Source organism: Brassica napus, chromosome C8, assembly GCF_020379485.1.
Source record: "Brassica napus cultivar Da-Ae chromosome C8, Da-Ae, whole genome shotgun sequence".
NCBI lineage: Eukaryota > Viridiplantae > Streptophyta > Magnoliopsida > Brassicales > Brassicaceae > Brassica > Brassica napus.
In genome coordinates, this window is record NC_063451.1 from 4290886 (window position 1) to 4305976 (window position 15091).

The following is a 15091-nucleotide window of genomic DNA, read 5'->3' on the forward strand; positions in this document are numbered from 1 at the left end:
ACATAGTATTAGCATAGCATCATAAGCATTTTTGTCAATAAAGCATTTTAAAATATCACAAAACCGAAAATTAGATAGGTAAATTAAAAGATCTTTACCATTTTGGTGACTAATTTGTAAGATTTTCTTTTTGTAAGAATTTGTGTGACCAAAACTTGTTTTTCCTTCGAAATCTGAAAATTAATCAGATTGTTATTGAAAGAGAACAAGATTTGTCGATATCATAAAAGAGCGTCTCGAGGTGGACCCCTATCGGTTAGCACAGCTGATTCTGAACCTCTCGGTCTGTCGTTTTGCTCTCTCCAAGCTCCAGCCATGGTGACTCTCTTCTAACCGTGAGACCATCTCTCTCATCTTTCTTCTCCCCCAAGTTTCTTCGTTCAGTGCTCTCTTTCGTGAAACCTCTCATCCTAAGCTGAACTCACAAGGTACGACGTGCATTGCGAACCCTAGCTAGCTCTCTGAAAATGAATCTCTTTATCTCAAGGTTCTTGGTTTGCAGCATTTCGAAATCTCTTCAAGTTTGCATTGTTTATTAGTTTATAGTCTCCGTCGAAGTCCGTTATCTTGTGTTTCGATTCCGTTAACCGCCGTTTTCATGAATTGGATCTAAGGTTTCTCATGGCGAAAACATCTGAAACTTCTCCCTCGACTCACGGAACTGGTCTCGAACCTCCAAGATCCGATACACTCGGAGATGCGTCTGACACCAAACTTCCTTCTGACCTCACCGGCGTCTCAGCCGCGACTGGCTCTCAGAAACGCGGCCGTGGTCGGCCGCCAAAACTCAAATCCTCCGACTCCCAGCTAAACGGTGCCGTTCCAGCTAGAAAACCTAGGGGTCGCCCGAGAAGAAACAGAGCTCAAGCGGCAGCTGTTCCGACGACGGTTGTGAAGAGCGGCCGTGGTAGGCCAAAGAGGTCAAACACTCTGTCTGCGGCGGAGACTCTGGTTGATGGATCTAGAAAGCGTGGGAGGCCAAAGAAAGATGACGTGGCGGCTCCAGCTAAGAAACGTGGAAGGAAACCTAAAAGTGAACAAGTTGCTAAAAGGAGTGTGGGAAGGCCGAAGAAGGTAACTTCCTTCTCTTACTAATATGTTTATAATTGTGTGTGTAATAACTTTTAAAAAGATGCATGTTTGGTCAGTGTGTCGTATCTGATTTTTTTTGAAATAATGTGGAAATTTAATTGGTTGGTCTATTTGATAAATTATTGTCTCATATGATTCAGTATCTACAAGTATCTAGTTCATGTAACACATAATTATTGCTGTCTATACTATGTGAATATAACTGTTTTGCTCGCATGAAGGCAACAGAAGGTAGTACCGGACAGGGAGCTGGAGACCCGAAAGAGCTCAAGAAGAAAGCTGCACTCTTAGTAAGTCAACACTCACTTGTATGATATTGGTTTACATCAATTTGGTTTAGACATTATGTTGTGTGGGATCATGTAGAGTATGTTGTTTCGCTTAATTGAATGATTAGTTGCAAAGATGGGGTTTGGGTTTTCATTAGTTGATTAGGGGATTTGTACAAGAGAAAGATGCAGATAGTCAATCTCACTATAATTTTCTGATGAAAATATTTGTTGCAGCAAAAGAAAGTGAAGCAAGCTGCAGAGAAGTTGAAGATCGCAGTTTCAGCAATCAAGGAGGTCCAAGAGCTAGTTGCAGGAATGTAGAAGCTGTGATTTGACTTATCTAAAAAACTGATGATGAAGAATAATCTTTATGCTGGTTTTTAAGGGAAAATTGGGAAAACATCCACTGGAGAATTTAAAATTTGATTGTTTGATTTTCATTTAGGTTTTGTTTGTACGTTCGTAGGGATTAGTGGCAGGTGCTACTGGTTCGTAAGCTTTTATGACAATATCTTGTGTAGCTGTGACATGGGAGAAAGTCACACTTTTGCGTTAAAACTCTTGTTATTAATTGAATTTCTTTGTCGTCAAGGATAATATTATTAGTGTATCGATGTTGCTGATTGTAGTCTTGATTCGAGAATAGTTCTTTTGGCTCATAATCAATCAACAATCATATGAAACGTAGCTAAAGCTATAGATTGTTTTGCATTCTCATGATCTAATTAAACTAGGCATGAACATTAGGGTATCGAATTAAAGTTGAGCATTTCATATCTAGGGAAATTAGTACCGAGCGGATAAATTAAATTTCGGGTTGGGTCGGATTCGGTTTAATACCATTCAGGTTTTGGTTAGTTACATCCCCAAGAACCGAAAATTATATCCAGTTCGAATCCAGTTGAAAATTAGATATCTAATAAATTATTTGTGGTCACCTAGTTTTTAAAAATGTATTTTGTACAGTGTTGAATATTATGAAGAGAGTCCCAAATCCAACACCAAAGTTCGATTCTTCACAACTGCTAATGACATAAAAAGAGTTATCCGAATGTGTTTTTGTGGTGCAATCCGCGACTTCAAACTCATGATCTAAACTAGGCATCGACATTAATATATCAAATCCAAGTCAAGTATTTCATTTCTAGGGAAATGGGCACAAATAGGATAATTTGGAATTTTTAGCTGGATTCCGTTTGGTACAATTTAGGTTCGGGTTAATTACATCTAAGAGAACCGAAAATAGATCCAATTTGAATCGACTTTTAAAAATGCGAATATATCCAAAAATAACCGAGCTTATTCGAAATTGTTAGTTGCTCAAATACAATTCTAAGACAAATTAAACAAGTCTAGAAAATGAAATAACTTTTTTTTGTTCTAGTTTTTTTTTTTTTTTTTTTTTTTTTTTTTTTGATAATCCAGGTATCCGGACCTTAGTCCGACTATCCCACCGCATCCAACCGGAACCGGCGAGGAAGGTCTTGGAGGCCAAACAGAAACCATGTTTAATCCGCTGTGGTCGGGGCTCGAACTCGTGATGGCGGACACTTCAGCCGAGGTTCTTTTACCACCAGACCACGAGACCCGGTTAGGATCATGTTTGGATTATCAAACATTTTTTGTTCTAGTTTGGATCATGTTTTTGTATTCCAAACATATTCGAAATTATCCGAAAGTAACCAAAAATATAAAAATAATTAAAAGTATTTGACCAAACCATAATTAATATATTTAAACTTATAAATGTAATATTAAGTATCTGAATTATCATAATTTTAATATAACTAATATTTTTAAGATATGTATTGATATTTCTTATATTTTTGGAAATTTGTAATTTTTGGTTATGGTTCGATAAGTTAAAACTCGATCAGTTCGGTTCAAAAATTTGGATCCAGATATTTTGCTCATGCTTATCTAAATATAGAGCCTGCTGTTCCAAATAATTATCTAATAAATTTTTTTTGGTCACAGTTAAACAAATTCTTTAGTGTTGAATCTTATGAAGACAGTCCCCAATCCAACACCTAAGTTCGATTCTTCAAGGTTCCAAATGACGTCGAAACAGTTATCCGGATATGTTTTTATGGTGCAATCCGCGACTTCAAACTTGACGGAAAAATTTGAGTCCAATAGCATGATGCTCCAAGGTGAAAGAGATCATGTTGTCGACTGTTGATACCAATAACATGGACACTGAAATTCTCAGCCACGTAGAAGTCGTCTCCACCGATACTACAACCAAATATCTAGGACTTCTTGTCACAAATTCCATCTTCGCCACAAATTCTTTGGTGGTCTCTGTTAAGTATAAGACTATAACTTAGAACAGGAATTTACCAAATCCACCTGTGCTCACATATCCTTGCCCAACGACATGCAAGATCCCATTGTACTTCTAATGAACATTATCCAAGAAACACTGGAAGTCCTTGGAAAACCACGATTTCAACAATATGCCAAAACTGAATAATCAAAAATATATTGATATAAAACAAAAAATTTAAAAACAACAATTGAAATAAAAATACGATGAATAAAGAAGTGTTTGTGTAGAAGCGAGACACTCTTTTTAATTATTTTATTGTCCATAATGTGACATTTGATGCAATCAAGAAATCCAGGATACAACCGCACATCGTCTAATTTGCATCAGTCAAAATAGAAGCTAATGAATCTTTTCTTATGTCGTACTCTCAGGACAACAAAAATAAAAACAGGATAACATCTGTTAGTTAAAAAAACCATCTCTCTTTATTAACTTTCTCTCTCTAGGCCAAAGAAACAATATGCGTTTTGAGTTTTCTTCGGCGTCCGGCAACGCGTGTGGGCAAGTGCCGATGCCGGAGGCTCCCCCGTCTTGGGTTTAGCTTTCTCGTTTTGCTGCTGCTCCATCTGTCATGTTCCCCTTCGATATGTGCAAGGTCATGGGCTATGGTTTGGCTCCGGGGAGTGTTCAGCTGCAGAGGAGATGTGGCTCCAGCGGTTTCTCAGTTTTCTCTGGGGCTTTGGCGAGGAGGTGGAGTGGTGGAGGGTAGTTGCAGTCGGCGGTTTGGATTAAGGATTGAGATCACTTTCACTCTCAGATCTTGTCAGGCTCTCTCCGTTCGTCAGGAGGAGGGACGGTTGGTCTCTGCCTGGTCCTCGGTGGTTCGCTGCCTTAGGTCTAGGGGCTCTTTCGGCTCGGGATGGTGTTCTCAGCTCTCGTCGGTATCGCGCTGGGTTCTCCTCTCCTTAGCCGGTGTGTGTACCGATGGGTCTCTCTTTACCATGGTGGCGAGTCATGTGCTTTGAGTACGCATGAGCATTGGTGCTCGAGCTCAGATCGGCTCACAGGCGACGATCTTCATTATGGAGTTTCCAGTGGTTCTTCTTACAGTCCTTTCTTATGTAAGAGACGGTTTCTAGCAGCAACAGTATCAACTCGTCGGTTATCGGTGTCTACAAGCGATGCAGCGGTCCTTGTGTCTATGACTGCTGCGTTTCGGCGCTTGGTCATCGCTCACATCCCAACATCACTGGGTTCACTTGAGCTTCTTGTGGTGGTGTGCGTACAATTGTGTGCATGTTTGGGTTCGGGTCAGGGAGTACGGAGGCTGCGGCCAGTTTTGCTTGGTTCGGCGACATGTACATGTTGACTCCAGGCCAAATAAATGCTCGATCTGGTTGATGCAGGTGTGCTTCGCCGTACCGCTGCTGTTTATTCGTGTGTGCTGTTGCTTATAAAGTCTTCGGCGAGCTGTTCTCGACAGAGACAATATCTTTAAGAGCAGATCATCGAGGAGGCCAAAATTACTGGGTTCTGATTCTCGATTTAACTTGGCTCTTCCTTTTCCGGTAACCGGTTTGTGCTGATTTAGATGAGCCTCTGGATAGCGGTTTTGGTTTCTAGTATATGTCATTGTTTTGGCTAGATAGAGTATGTGTGTTTAAGTTTTTATTTTGTTTCTCTGCTCTTTGTTTTTTTTTGTAATTCTGTCAAAAATAAAAAAAAATTGATAATAGTGTTTTTATATTTTTACCAAAGAAAAAACCAAAAAGGAAATGTAGATATTGATTTTTCTTCTTTGTATATTTAGAATGAGAGAATAGATTAATTTATAGTCTAAACATATTATGGAGTGTATTTTCTAAATTAACATCATCAATTTCTGAATTGATTAAGACACATTACTACTTTGACAAAATCACTACTTTGACAAAATCAGATTCAGCATTGATTAGATATGAAAACAAAACTGAAAGCAGAGAGACATATTAATGGCCGATACCTATTACTCAAACCCACACTCAAAACCGAACCTAAGCCCAAACTCGTATTGGCTCGGCTTGGCGTGCACATAGTTTAGTTTGAGTTCACTCATCTCTACAACTGTTCCAAGGTATCTAACTTTGTTCGAACTACCCCACAATATCCACATATACATTTTCTGTATCTCACACAACAGTCATCGAAATAATTTGATGTCAAATGATGACTCATAACAAAGTGGAAACGACGAAATCACAAGTGACACAAGCAGTGGCGGAGGCAGAATTTTTTTCTGCAAGGGTCAATTTAACAACAACTACATTTTATGGGGGTCAATTAGTTAATTTCTTGATATTTCATCTGACTTTAGAAAGAAAATACACTAGAGTTTGACCCGCACACCCGTGCGGATACGTTTTTCGATTTATATAATTTTTCAGTTTGTTTATACAATTACTTTAAGAAATTATAACTTAGTTTTGTAAGTTGTGTAACTTTATTAGTAATGTTGGTAGGTACTTTTATTTGATTATTGTTTATATGAAAAATAATTAAAAATTTTATTTACAATCTATAACATATATTGCGTATATTATGTAAAGTGGTAAATGAAAAGCATTGCTCGATTTTCAAAACTCATTTTGTAATAATTATTAAGGCTAGTATAATTTCTGGTTAGTTAAAGAAAACTTTTAGGAATCAAAAGATTGATATCTTTATTGTTAGTGTGATTGAAATGAATTAAGGAATATTCTCTAGAACAATAATCACATTGATTGTTTGGTTCCACTCGGTTACTTTCAAAAGCAAAATACTTTATTAAACTAATTAATTCAATGGCATTCATTTGTAATTATAAAGATGAATTGAGGGTTATTTCCAAATTGTACTTCTATTTTAATAGATTAGACTAGATTTTGATCCGCGCTTTCAAAACGCGGATTTATTTTCTTTTTTTTTTCAATTGACAAATATTTAGTAAATGTCATATTTCATATATTTGTGTTTTATTTTATAAAAGACTTAAATTTTTTATCTTTCTTTATTGTGTTTCATTTTAAATGACTATTTATGTTTAAAAACTTAAACTTTATTTTTTCAATGAATTAAGTTAGTATAACTCTGATAAATTAATTTTATTATGTTGTTAATATTTTTAATAAAAATAATTATATACTTTTAATAAAAATTTATACTTTTCAATGAAAAAATCAAATTTTTTTATGAATGCTTAAATTATATTAAGAAAATAAAAAAAATTAAGAATGGTTGAAATTTTTTTTTTGAACTTGAACTAAATGGCCCAAAGAAAAAAAAATGTAAGAATTGGATCTGATTTCTTAATCGGCCCAAATGGCCCAAGAGAGATCTGATGTGGACAGTGGGCTGAATCCAAAAAAAAATGGCCCAATATAGATGCGTTATTAATATTACTTGATTGCCCTTAATGAAACATGCAATGTTAGTAAAGAAAAGGCAGACTAAGGTAAAAAGGACAATAGGATCCTGCTTTAATAGTATAGACGTAAATTTTATTATTTTTAAAAAATCATATGGGTCATGTGACCCCCCTTCTTGTGAGCTAGTTCCGCCACTGGACACAAGTGAAAATTACGTTGTTAAGTTGTTGTTAAACGTAACAACGAAAGTACAATAAAATTTACAACGGATTACAGAATATTTGAGCATGTGTTCTTTGCGGTGTACCGACTTTTTGCAACAAAACATATTGCAGTTAAATTAAATTAAAATTATAACCGTAGGTAAATAGTTCGTTGAGATATTTCGTTGTTTAACGTAAGATACCAAAAAAAATATTCATTTCTAGTTAGCAATGAAAATATTCATTTCGAATTACAAAGTAGGTGCATGAGTTATTTACACTATACTGGTTTTAATGCAACGAAAGCATGTCATAGTTAAATTAAATAAAAAAAATGGTAAATCTATAGTATATAAAATTTGAGGCTATAAACCGTTTAGAACGTCCACGTAGGATTTAAAACCACCAATCGTATTATGACACATCAATTTTTTTAAATATGTTAATGATTCCAAAAAATTGTTAAAAAATTATATTATCTAATAAAGTAGGCTAATAAAAGATAATTATTAGTTTTAGAAATATCATAATTTCCAAATTTATGTATTTTTTCAGTTTTTTTTTTCAGCTTTCCAAATTTAGGTACATTAACATAAAATAGAAGTTTTAATATTTAATGTCGATATATAATTATTAGATTTAAAAATCAAAATTTAAAAAGTCAAAAAATCCTTAAATATTATATTTCCTTTATATATGAAAATTGTAAGCAAAATAGAAATATTAAAAAAATACAAATCATGTCCTTTAAGTATAAAAAAAATGTTAAAGTTTCCGAAAAAATAGTTTATTAAAAAATTTTATATTATCTAATAAAGTAGGCTAATAAAAGAGAATTATTAGTTGAGTGGTTATTGTTTCTGCTTTTAGGGGTTACGGTGCGGAGATTCTTGATGTGTTACTGAGGTTAGGTGAGTGGGAGCTGCAATCTATTTCCAGAGAGGCGAATAAATGTGCTTTCTTGATTGCGAGAAGTGTGACAAAGGAGCAACGTCTACAGTCTTATGTGGCACAAGGAGAGCCGGAATGGTTGAGAAGGTGTCTTGATGAAGACAGGGCAAGGAGGTGAGGGCTGGTGTGGAGTGTGTAATTGTGTTTTTTCCGAGTTTGAGTGAAGGAGCATGGCTTATGGAGGAAAGACTGTGAGGTTATCAGATGTGGAATGAAGAAGAGCGTATGAGTATGGTTTTTTTGGAGGTGTCGACATGGATGAGTTTTTGTCTCTGTTTATATTTTTGTTTCATTTTGATTATTGATTATTGTTTCTGCTACTATGCTACTTCTTATGTTTTCAGAGTTAAAAAAAAAAGAATTATTAGTTTAAAAATGTCACGATTTCTAAAATTTTTTTTTTGTCAGCTTTTCAAATTTATGTATATTAACATAAAATAGAAGTTTTAATATTTAATGTCGATATATAATTATTAGATTTAAAAATCAAAAATTTAAAAGTCAAAACATATCCTTAAATACTATATTACCTTTATATATTTTAAAAATGTCATGATTTCCAAATTTATGTATTTTTTGTTAGCTTTTTTTTGTCAGCTTTCCGAATTTATGTATATTAACATAAAATAGAAGTTTTAATATTTAATGTCGATATAAAATTATTAGATTTAAAAATCAAAATTGAAAAAGTCAAACATATCCTTAAATACTATATACCTTTATATATGAAAATTACAAGCAAAATAGAAATACTAACAAAAATACAAAATTAGATCCTTTAAGTATAATAAATTCAAAGTATCGTCAATACCAAAAAATGGAAAACTGATGTTAAAGTAGTTGAATAACAATAAACTAAAACATCTAAAAGGGAAATTCACTTAATACATAAAATAAGAAACTTTCTAATATATGAAGTATTGGATGACTATAAATAATTGTCTAAAGTTCTAAAAGTTTTCAAGATTTTACTTTGAGAAAGAGAGAGATATTGAAAACAGAAAATAGATATGGCGGCTTCTGCTACTTCTTTGGTTTTCGATGATCTTAGAAAAGGTCTTAATAAGAATGAAGTTCTTGCTTGAGTGGTTCACTTTTGGGAAGCAAGTAATCAACAAGGGTAGTTTGCTTATGGGCTTCGAGTTATTTCTTATTAATAAAAAGGTATAAAAAATTTTATTTAGACATTCTCAATTTAAAATTTAATAAGCACGACATATTGTTTGTTTGACACAAATTTTTACAGGGAACAACGATCCACGCCTTCATACCAGCTAATCGAATAGTGTGCTATGAAGAGGATTTAAAAGCTGGTGTAATCTATAAGATTAAGAACTTTTTGGTCATCAACAACAAAACAACTTGCAAGGTGACTTCTCGCAAGTTCTTAATTCAGTTCACTCAACAAACAGTTCTTGCACCCACAGATCATGCTGGCCATAATATTGAGAGGCAAAACTTGCATAATTGTTGAGAATATACACATAGAATTATAAGCAAACAATCAAAATACAAAAATCATAATTTTAGTTTACAATTGATTATTTGAATACAAAATAGAATTCAATATATAAAAAAACTACTAAATAAATAATTAAAATAGAATTGACTCATATATATACTAAGTATTTGGAAATTTAACATAAATCTATATTAAATACAAGTTTAGGTGATGTTATAAAAAAACTGAGGCTATAAGTACTGAATGTGTCCACACATGATTTAAAACAACCAATTTTATTATGACAAATCATTATTTTAATTTTAATTTTCAAAAAGGTCAACATTTTCAAAACAATTTTCATTTAATAATAAAATAGAAACCAATATCAAACAAAGTAAGTTAACAAAATTAAAACATTACAAAAAAATTCACTTAATATATATACTATTTTTAGAAATTTAACATTAAAATAAAATACAAAATAAGAATTAATTTAAAAAATACAAGGGTTTTAAACAATTATAAGTAAATAAATGTAACTCATGTTTTTCAAAGTTTAAGCTATATGCTATTGAAAATATTCACAAATAACATATACTCTATATAAGTTGAGGATATAAATCATTGAGAATATCCACATATTATTTTAAAACACCAAAATATGCTAAATCATCATTTTATTTACTATATAAAATTTGAGTCTATAAGTCATTAAGAGAATACATATAAGATTATAAACAACCAATCAAAAGCTGAACAATAATAATTATAGTTTACTATTTATAAAATGTTAAAATTTCTAAAACTGATTATTTCAATACAAAATAGAATGTAACATCAAATAATACAAACTAATTAAAATAGAATCGACTCATATATATACAAAATATTTGGATTTTTTTTTAAAAAACTAAAATAAAATAAAAGATAAAGAATACACGATTTCAAACATGCAAGAACACAAAATAAAATTTCAAAACAATTACTTTCAAAATAAATTAGAAACTAATATCAAATGTATTTTCTTTAATAATATCCCAATCAAATAATCGCATAATTCTCATGAAAAAGAAATATAGTGGTTGAAGTGAATGAAGAATAACATCGAACAAAAACGAAAAACATCCACGATAGAAAGTAAATTATACAAGCCGAAGACAAAATCCGATAGACAAAAAATGTATCACACCAGAAAATACCGGATATACTAGAGAATAATTTAATATAAAAACAAGATTGAAAATTTACACTCGCTCTCTCTGAAATATGTTAAGTAAGAGAACAAATTGAGAGCCCCAAACCACAATTTATTTATGAGTTTCAATTTTTTTTAATCAATCAAAAGAAATTAACAAATTTAATTATCCATTAATTTTTTAATATTAATCAACACATCTTATGTTTTTTTAGTCAGTTAGAGTCAAAGTCTTCATAGAAACTAACCAAATAATCTATACTGAAATAAATCTAACATGATGTGATTTATAAGATTTTTAAAAATTAATGTTTTTAAAGTAAACTACATGATAAATTCTTATAATCATTAGTGTGATTCACCTCACATAACATATAAAATTTAAGATGCTCTCTGTTGAGTTATGTCAAAGAAAATATTTTGAGAACAAATGTTTATAAGATATATGAAAAATAAAGAGCCTAAGAAAGCATGTCAAATAAGTTTGTTGACATTTTAAATAAAATTTATAACGAAGACCAACAATAAATTAGCATGAAAGATAACATAAAAGAATGATAGAAGGAATAATCGATATGAATTTATCAATATAAATACACTAACTAAGTATTATAATCAACAAACTAAAAACATACAAATTTTGAACATTTAGAAAAAAAAATCTCAAGATTACAATGAATACGTTATCTAAGACTTTTGCTATCTTATCGTCTGCATTTGGCAAAGGATCTTAAAAATCTTCACCTAAACTCCAAAACAAACAAATATTATCTATTATAGCAAAAAATAAATTATAAATATTTTAATACATTATAAGATCATGAAAGCTTAACTACAATACATATAATTAATTAGATCAAGTAGTAGATAAATCTAATACTTTAGATTCTCAATATTATTAATTCAATAAATAAAATGTTACATAACATTAGCTAAATTCGTTATATTTACTTTATTTTTTATATTATCTTACAAAAGCTATTTAATATTAATTAAATTTCATCAAAATATTTATTGTGATTAAATTTTAATTATAAATTTTATACTATCACATATGTATAACAATCACACATTAATTGTAAAGTTTTTTTCTGAATACAAAGCAAAATTAGATATTATGCATATAGTTCAATCGTTTATGTTATTCAAATAAAATATTATAACATTTTAACAGTTTACATGCATCAAGCAATTTATATAATATTTTAAATAAAAATTAATATTTTTCAAAATTATGAATATGCTTATATACATAATTGTTACATTTATAAATACAATTAACTAAATAGCTAATAAGAGGGTATAGTTATAAATATACATAAATAATAAAATCAACAAATCATATTTCAGATAAGAAAACTATAAAAATAAATTAAATAATTAGTTTAAAAGTATTATAAAACTAATCTAAATTATTAATACAGAGTCGCGCGTAGCGCGAATATAAAATCTAGTCTATACTAATAAAAGAAATCTTTTGAAGCTTTCTACGGCGTCCACATCAGCATATAAAAAGAAGCTACATGACATCATTACTATTATTACTTTACTACATTAAATCACATTATTACTATTTAAATATATAAATATATAATATACGAAATCTAAGTAAATATACATTTTAATATATAAATATATAATATACGAAATATAAGTCAATGTAAATTTGAATTTGTAAATATATAATATACGGAAAAATAATAATAAGTAAATACACAATTCAAAAATTAGAAATACTACATTAAACATCTATCTTAAAATGTAAAATTAAATATAAGTAAATATACATTTAAATATGTAAATATAATATATGAAAAAATATTAATAAGTAAGTACACAATTTAAAAAATGGAAATAATACATTAAAAAGTAATATACAATAGAAATAATGTTAATACTACATTAAACCAAAAAAATGTATAGTTTTACATCAAACAAATAATAAGTAAATACACAATTAAAAAAATAAAAATACTACCTTAAACATATATCTTAAAATATAAAAATTAAATATCTATATATTATTATAAAAAAGAGTTTGCTCACTGCTGGTGAAGCCACCTCAGCATCAAGGTTACAAAGTCGAGCCTCGAGGAGCCGACACGTGTCCGAGTCGGATGAAAATCACCATTTAATTTTCTCTGATGGGCTTTGATTGTAGGCTTTTAATGTATAGCGTGAACGGCGACTATGAAATCTAGGTTTGATCTTCATCATCTCAGCTTCTTCAATCCCAGACGAGCCAGCAATGGAGTTTCAGGACGTTGTGGGAGACGAATATTTGGGAGGAATCTTTTGCTCGAGCTTTCTTCGTGTCGGTTCGGCTAACTTTTTCCTCCGAAACGTTACGAGATGCAATGATTCGTCGCCGTTAACAACCATCTTTACTTCTTCGACCCACAATCATGATGATTAATTATTTAATGCTTCTTATCTCTCTTCCAGATTGTTGATCTCAACCTATAAAAAGGCCAGCCTTCAACCCTTTAGCATCATCCTCACAATTCTTAATATTTATAGAATTTTATTTTCCAGTATAATGGCTAATCCGTCAATGGTTCTCTCTGATTTGCAGGCTTGCCGCTGTTCTTCAACCGTCAAGGTCTCTGATTTTGGGAAACGAGCGGAGCTGACAGTGTGGACATGCTCCTGCTAAGGTGATTCTGTTCTTAAACTTCATGATCATCTTAGTTTAAAACTAACGCAGACGTTTATACTCATAACAGATAGACTTTTGTTTCCAAATCTTTAACGAGCCTATTAAAGATATAATTATGAATCTGTTTGTCGATTACGTTTCTTTTCTTACATGTGTTTGATCATCTTAGTTTTAAACTAAAGCTGTCATCTAGGAGGAGCATGATCTTTGTGGTTTGAAAACAGCGTTCAATCTCAGAGTTTTCAGAATTTTATATCGAAATTTTATTTTTACTCTTTGGGAGACAATTTAGTCTCATATATATTAAGACTTCTCTCTCAAATTGCTTGAACTTATGATCGTGAGAGCTTACGTTTGTTGTTTGCTGCCATTCATGTGGTCCAGTTGGTTGTTCAGTCAGGGAGAGTTAACAGCAACTGTTTATGAAATTAAAATGCCAAAAAAGGTAAGAAAGGTGCCAATCCTCCACTCCAATGTTTTAGTGATTATCTTCAGGTCAGGTTCTGTTTTCTTAAATGATTGTTTTCAAGTGTTTTACTTTCATTATGCAGGATGAAAAAAGTGTAGAACCGGCAGTATGTGAGTCATTCTTTTCATAGCAACATCGCACTCTTGCCAAAGTCATCTTCTCTCTTGACAAGCATTGTCGGCAATTGAGTGGCTAGGAGATAGAAGAAGGTAAGGTGAACATCGAACCTGAGCTAAGGTTCATAAATCAAATGAAAAATAACTTTCTTATCTTTTTTAACCTAACGGTTGATGAATATGAAGTCAGCTGGTTAGTTTGATTTTACACTTGCAACTTTTAAGATTTTCCCGAACTGTTTCCTGATGTTCTTGGGACTACTTGCACTGATGGTATGAAGGGCTACTTGAGTCCGTGTTCAGGGGAAACTCACCCGCTTATATTCAGGTCTCCAGTGAAGGGTATGGAGGGCATCTTGACCAACCTACTCATGTGAGAACACGGACCTAGATCAGAGGGTTCTTCTAACTCTTAACGCCTCAGCTTCCAAATCTTTTTCGGTCTCACTCGCTCTTCTTCTTCTCCTACGATTAGCTGTGTTTCCGTTTCAACTTCCCTCTTGAGATTCTCTCCATATGTATTCTGATTGAGTTTTCCAATCTTCACAGCATTTGTTTTAACTGCGTATGTGAAATTCGTGCAGTTTTAAAGTCAATGAAAAGATCATCCTGATGCTCTGTTATACTTTAATGTTTATATTTAATTTTTGCTGCATTATATGAAACATATTACACGACAAATCCTTTAGATAAATCTATTGAAGAGACTTTATACAGCAGCTCTAAAATAGTTTACTTAAACCAAAATTTGTATATAAATCCTAATATTTTATTCGTATACCAAATATCAAAACATATATTGGTATCTTATATCTAACATAATGTCAAGAAGGTGCCACATCAATGATATGTACAATCTATAAGCAAGCTATTACTATAAACATATGAAGAAATTTATAAACTTCATCTGATCGAAGATATTGCTTTGCTTTAGTTTTTTTTTTATAGAGTTTTTTGTCCAAAGAAACAATAACACAAAAAAAACCCAGTAAGAATGAATCTAGATGGAAATCAAGAAAGCAAATGAGACAATTG

General features: G+C 31.5%; 1 protein-coding gene and 1 long non-coding RNA gene across 5 annotated transcripts; both read left to right on the forward strand.

Moving 5' to 3' along the window:
- Window positions 1–1955, forward strand: LOC106423709 (putative DNA-binding protein At1g48610). The gene is made up of 4 exons (XM_013864480.3): window positions 1–428; window positions 615–1074; window positions 1314–1382; window positions 1599–1955. The coding sequence occupies exons 2-4, from the start codon at window positions 622–624 to the stop codon at window positions 1683–1685; spliced, it is 609 nt and encodes a 202-aa protein (XP_013719934.1). The 5' UTR covers window positions 1–428; window positions 615–621; the 3' UTR covers window positions 1686–1955.
- An 11002-nt stretch (window positions 1956–12957) lies between these two features.
- LOC106423703 lies at window positions 12958–14679 on the forward strand. 4 transcript variants are annotated; one of them, XR_001284708.3, is made up of 4 exons: window positions 12958–13469; window positions 13856–13916; window positions 14023–14154; window positions 14338–14679. It is a non-coding gene; the product is annotated as an uncharacterized LOC106423703 (long non-coding RNA). The 4 variants fall into 4 exon arrangements; XR_007327454.1 differs by having other exon boundaries at window positions 12959–13469; window positions 14385–14679; XR_001284707.3 differs by having other exon boundaries at window positions 12960–13469; window positions 14023–14149.
- Window positions 14680–15091: the final 412 nt, after the last annotated feature.

Excerpts from the sequence above, each read along its gene's own strand:
- LOC106423709 (XM_013864480.3), top strand. The coding sequence starts at position 622 with ATGGCGAAAACATCTGAAACTTCTCCCTCGACTCACGGAACTGGTCTC. Across the intron at positions 1,075-1,313 it reads GTGTGGGAAGGCCGAAGAAG|GCAACAGAAGGTAGTACCGG; the intron begins GTAACTTCCTTC and ends GCTCGCATGAAG. Across the intron at positions 1,383-1,598 it reads AGAAGAAAGCTGCACTCTTA|CAAAAGAAAGTGAAGCAAGC; the intron begins GTAAGTCAACAC and ends TATTTGTTGCAG.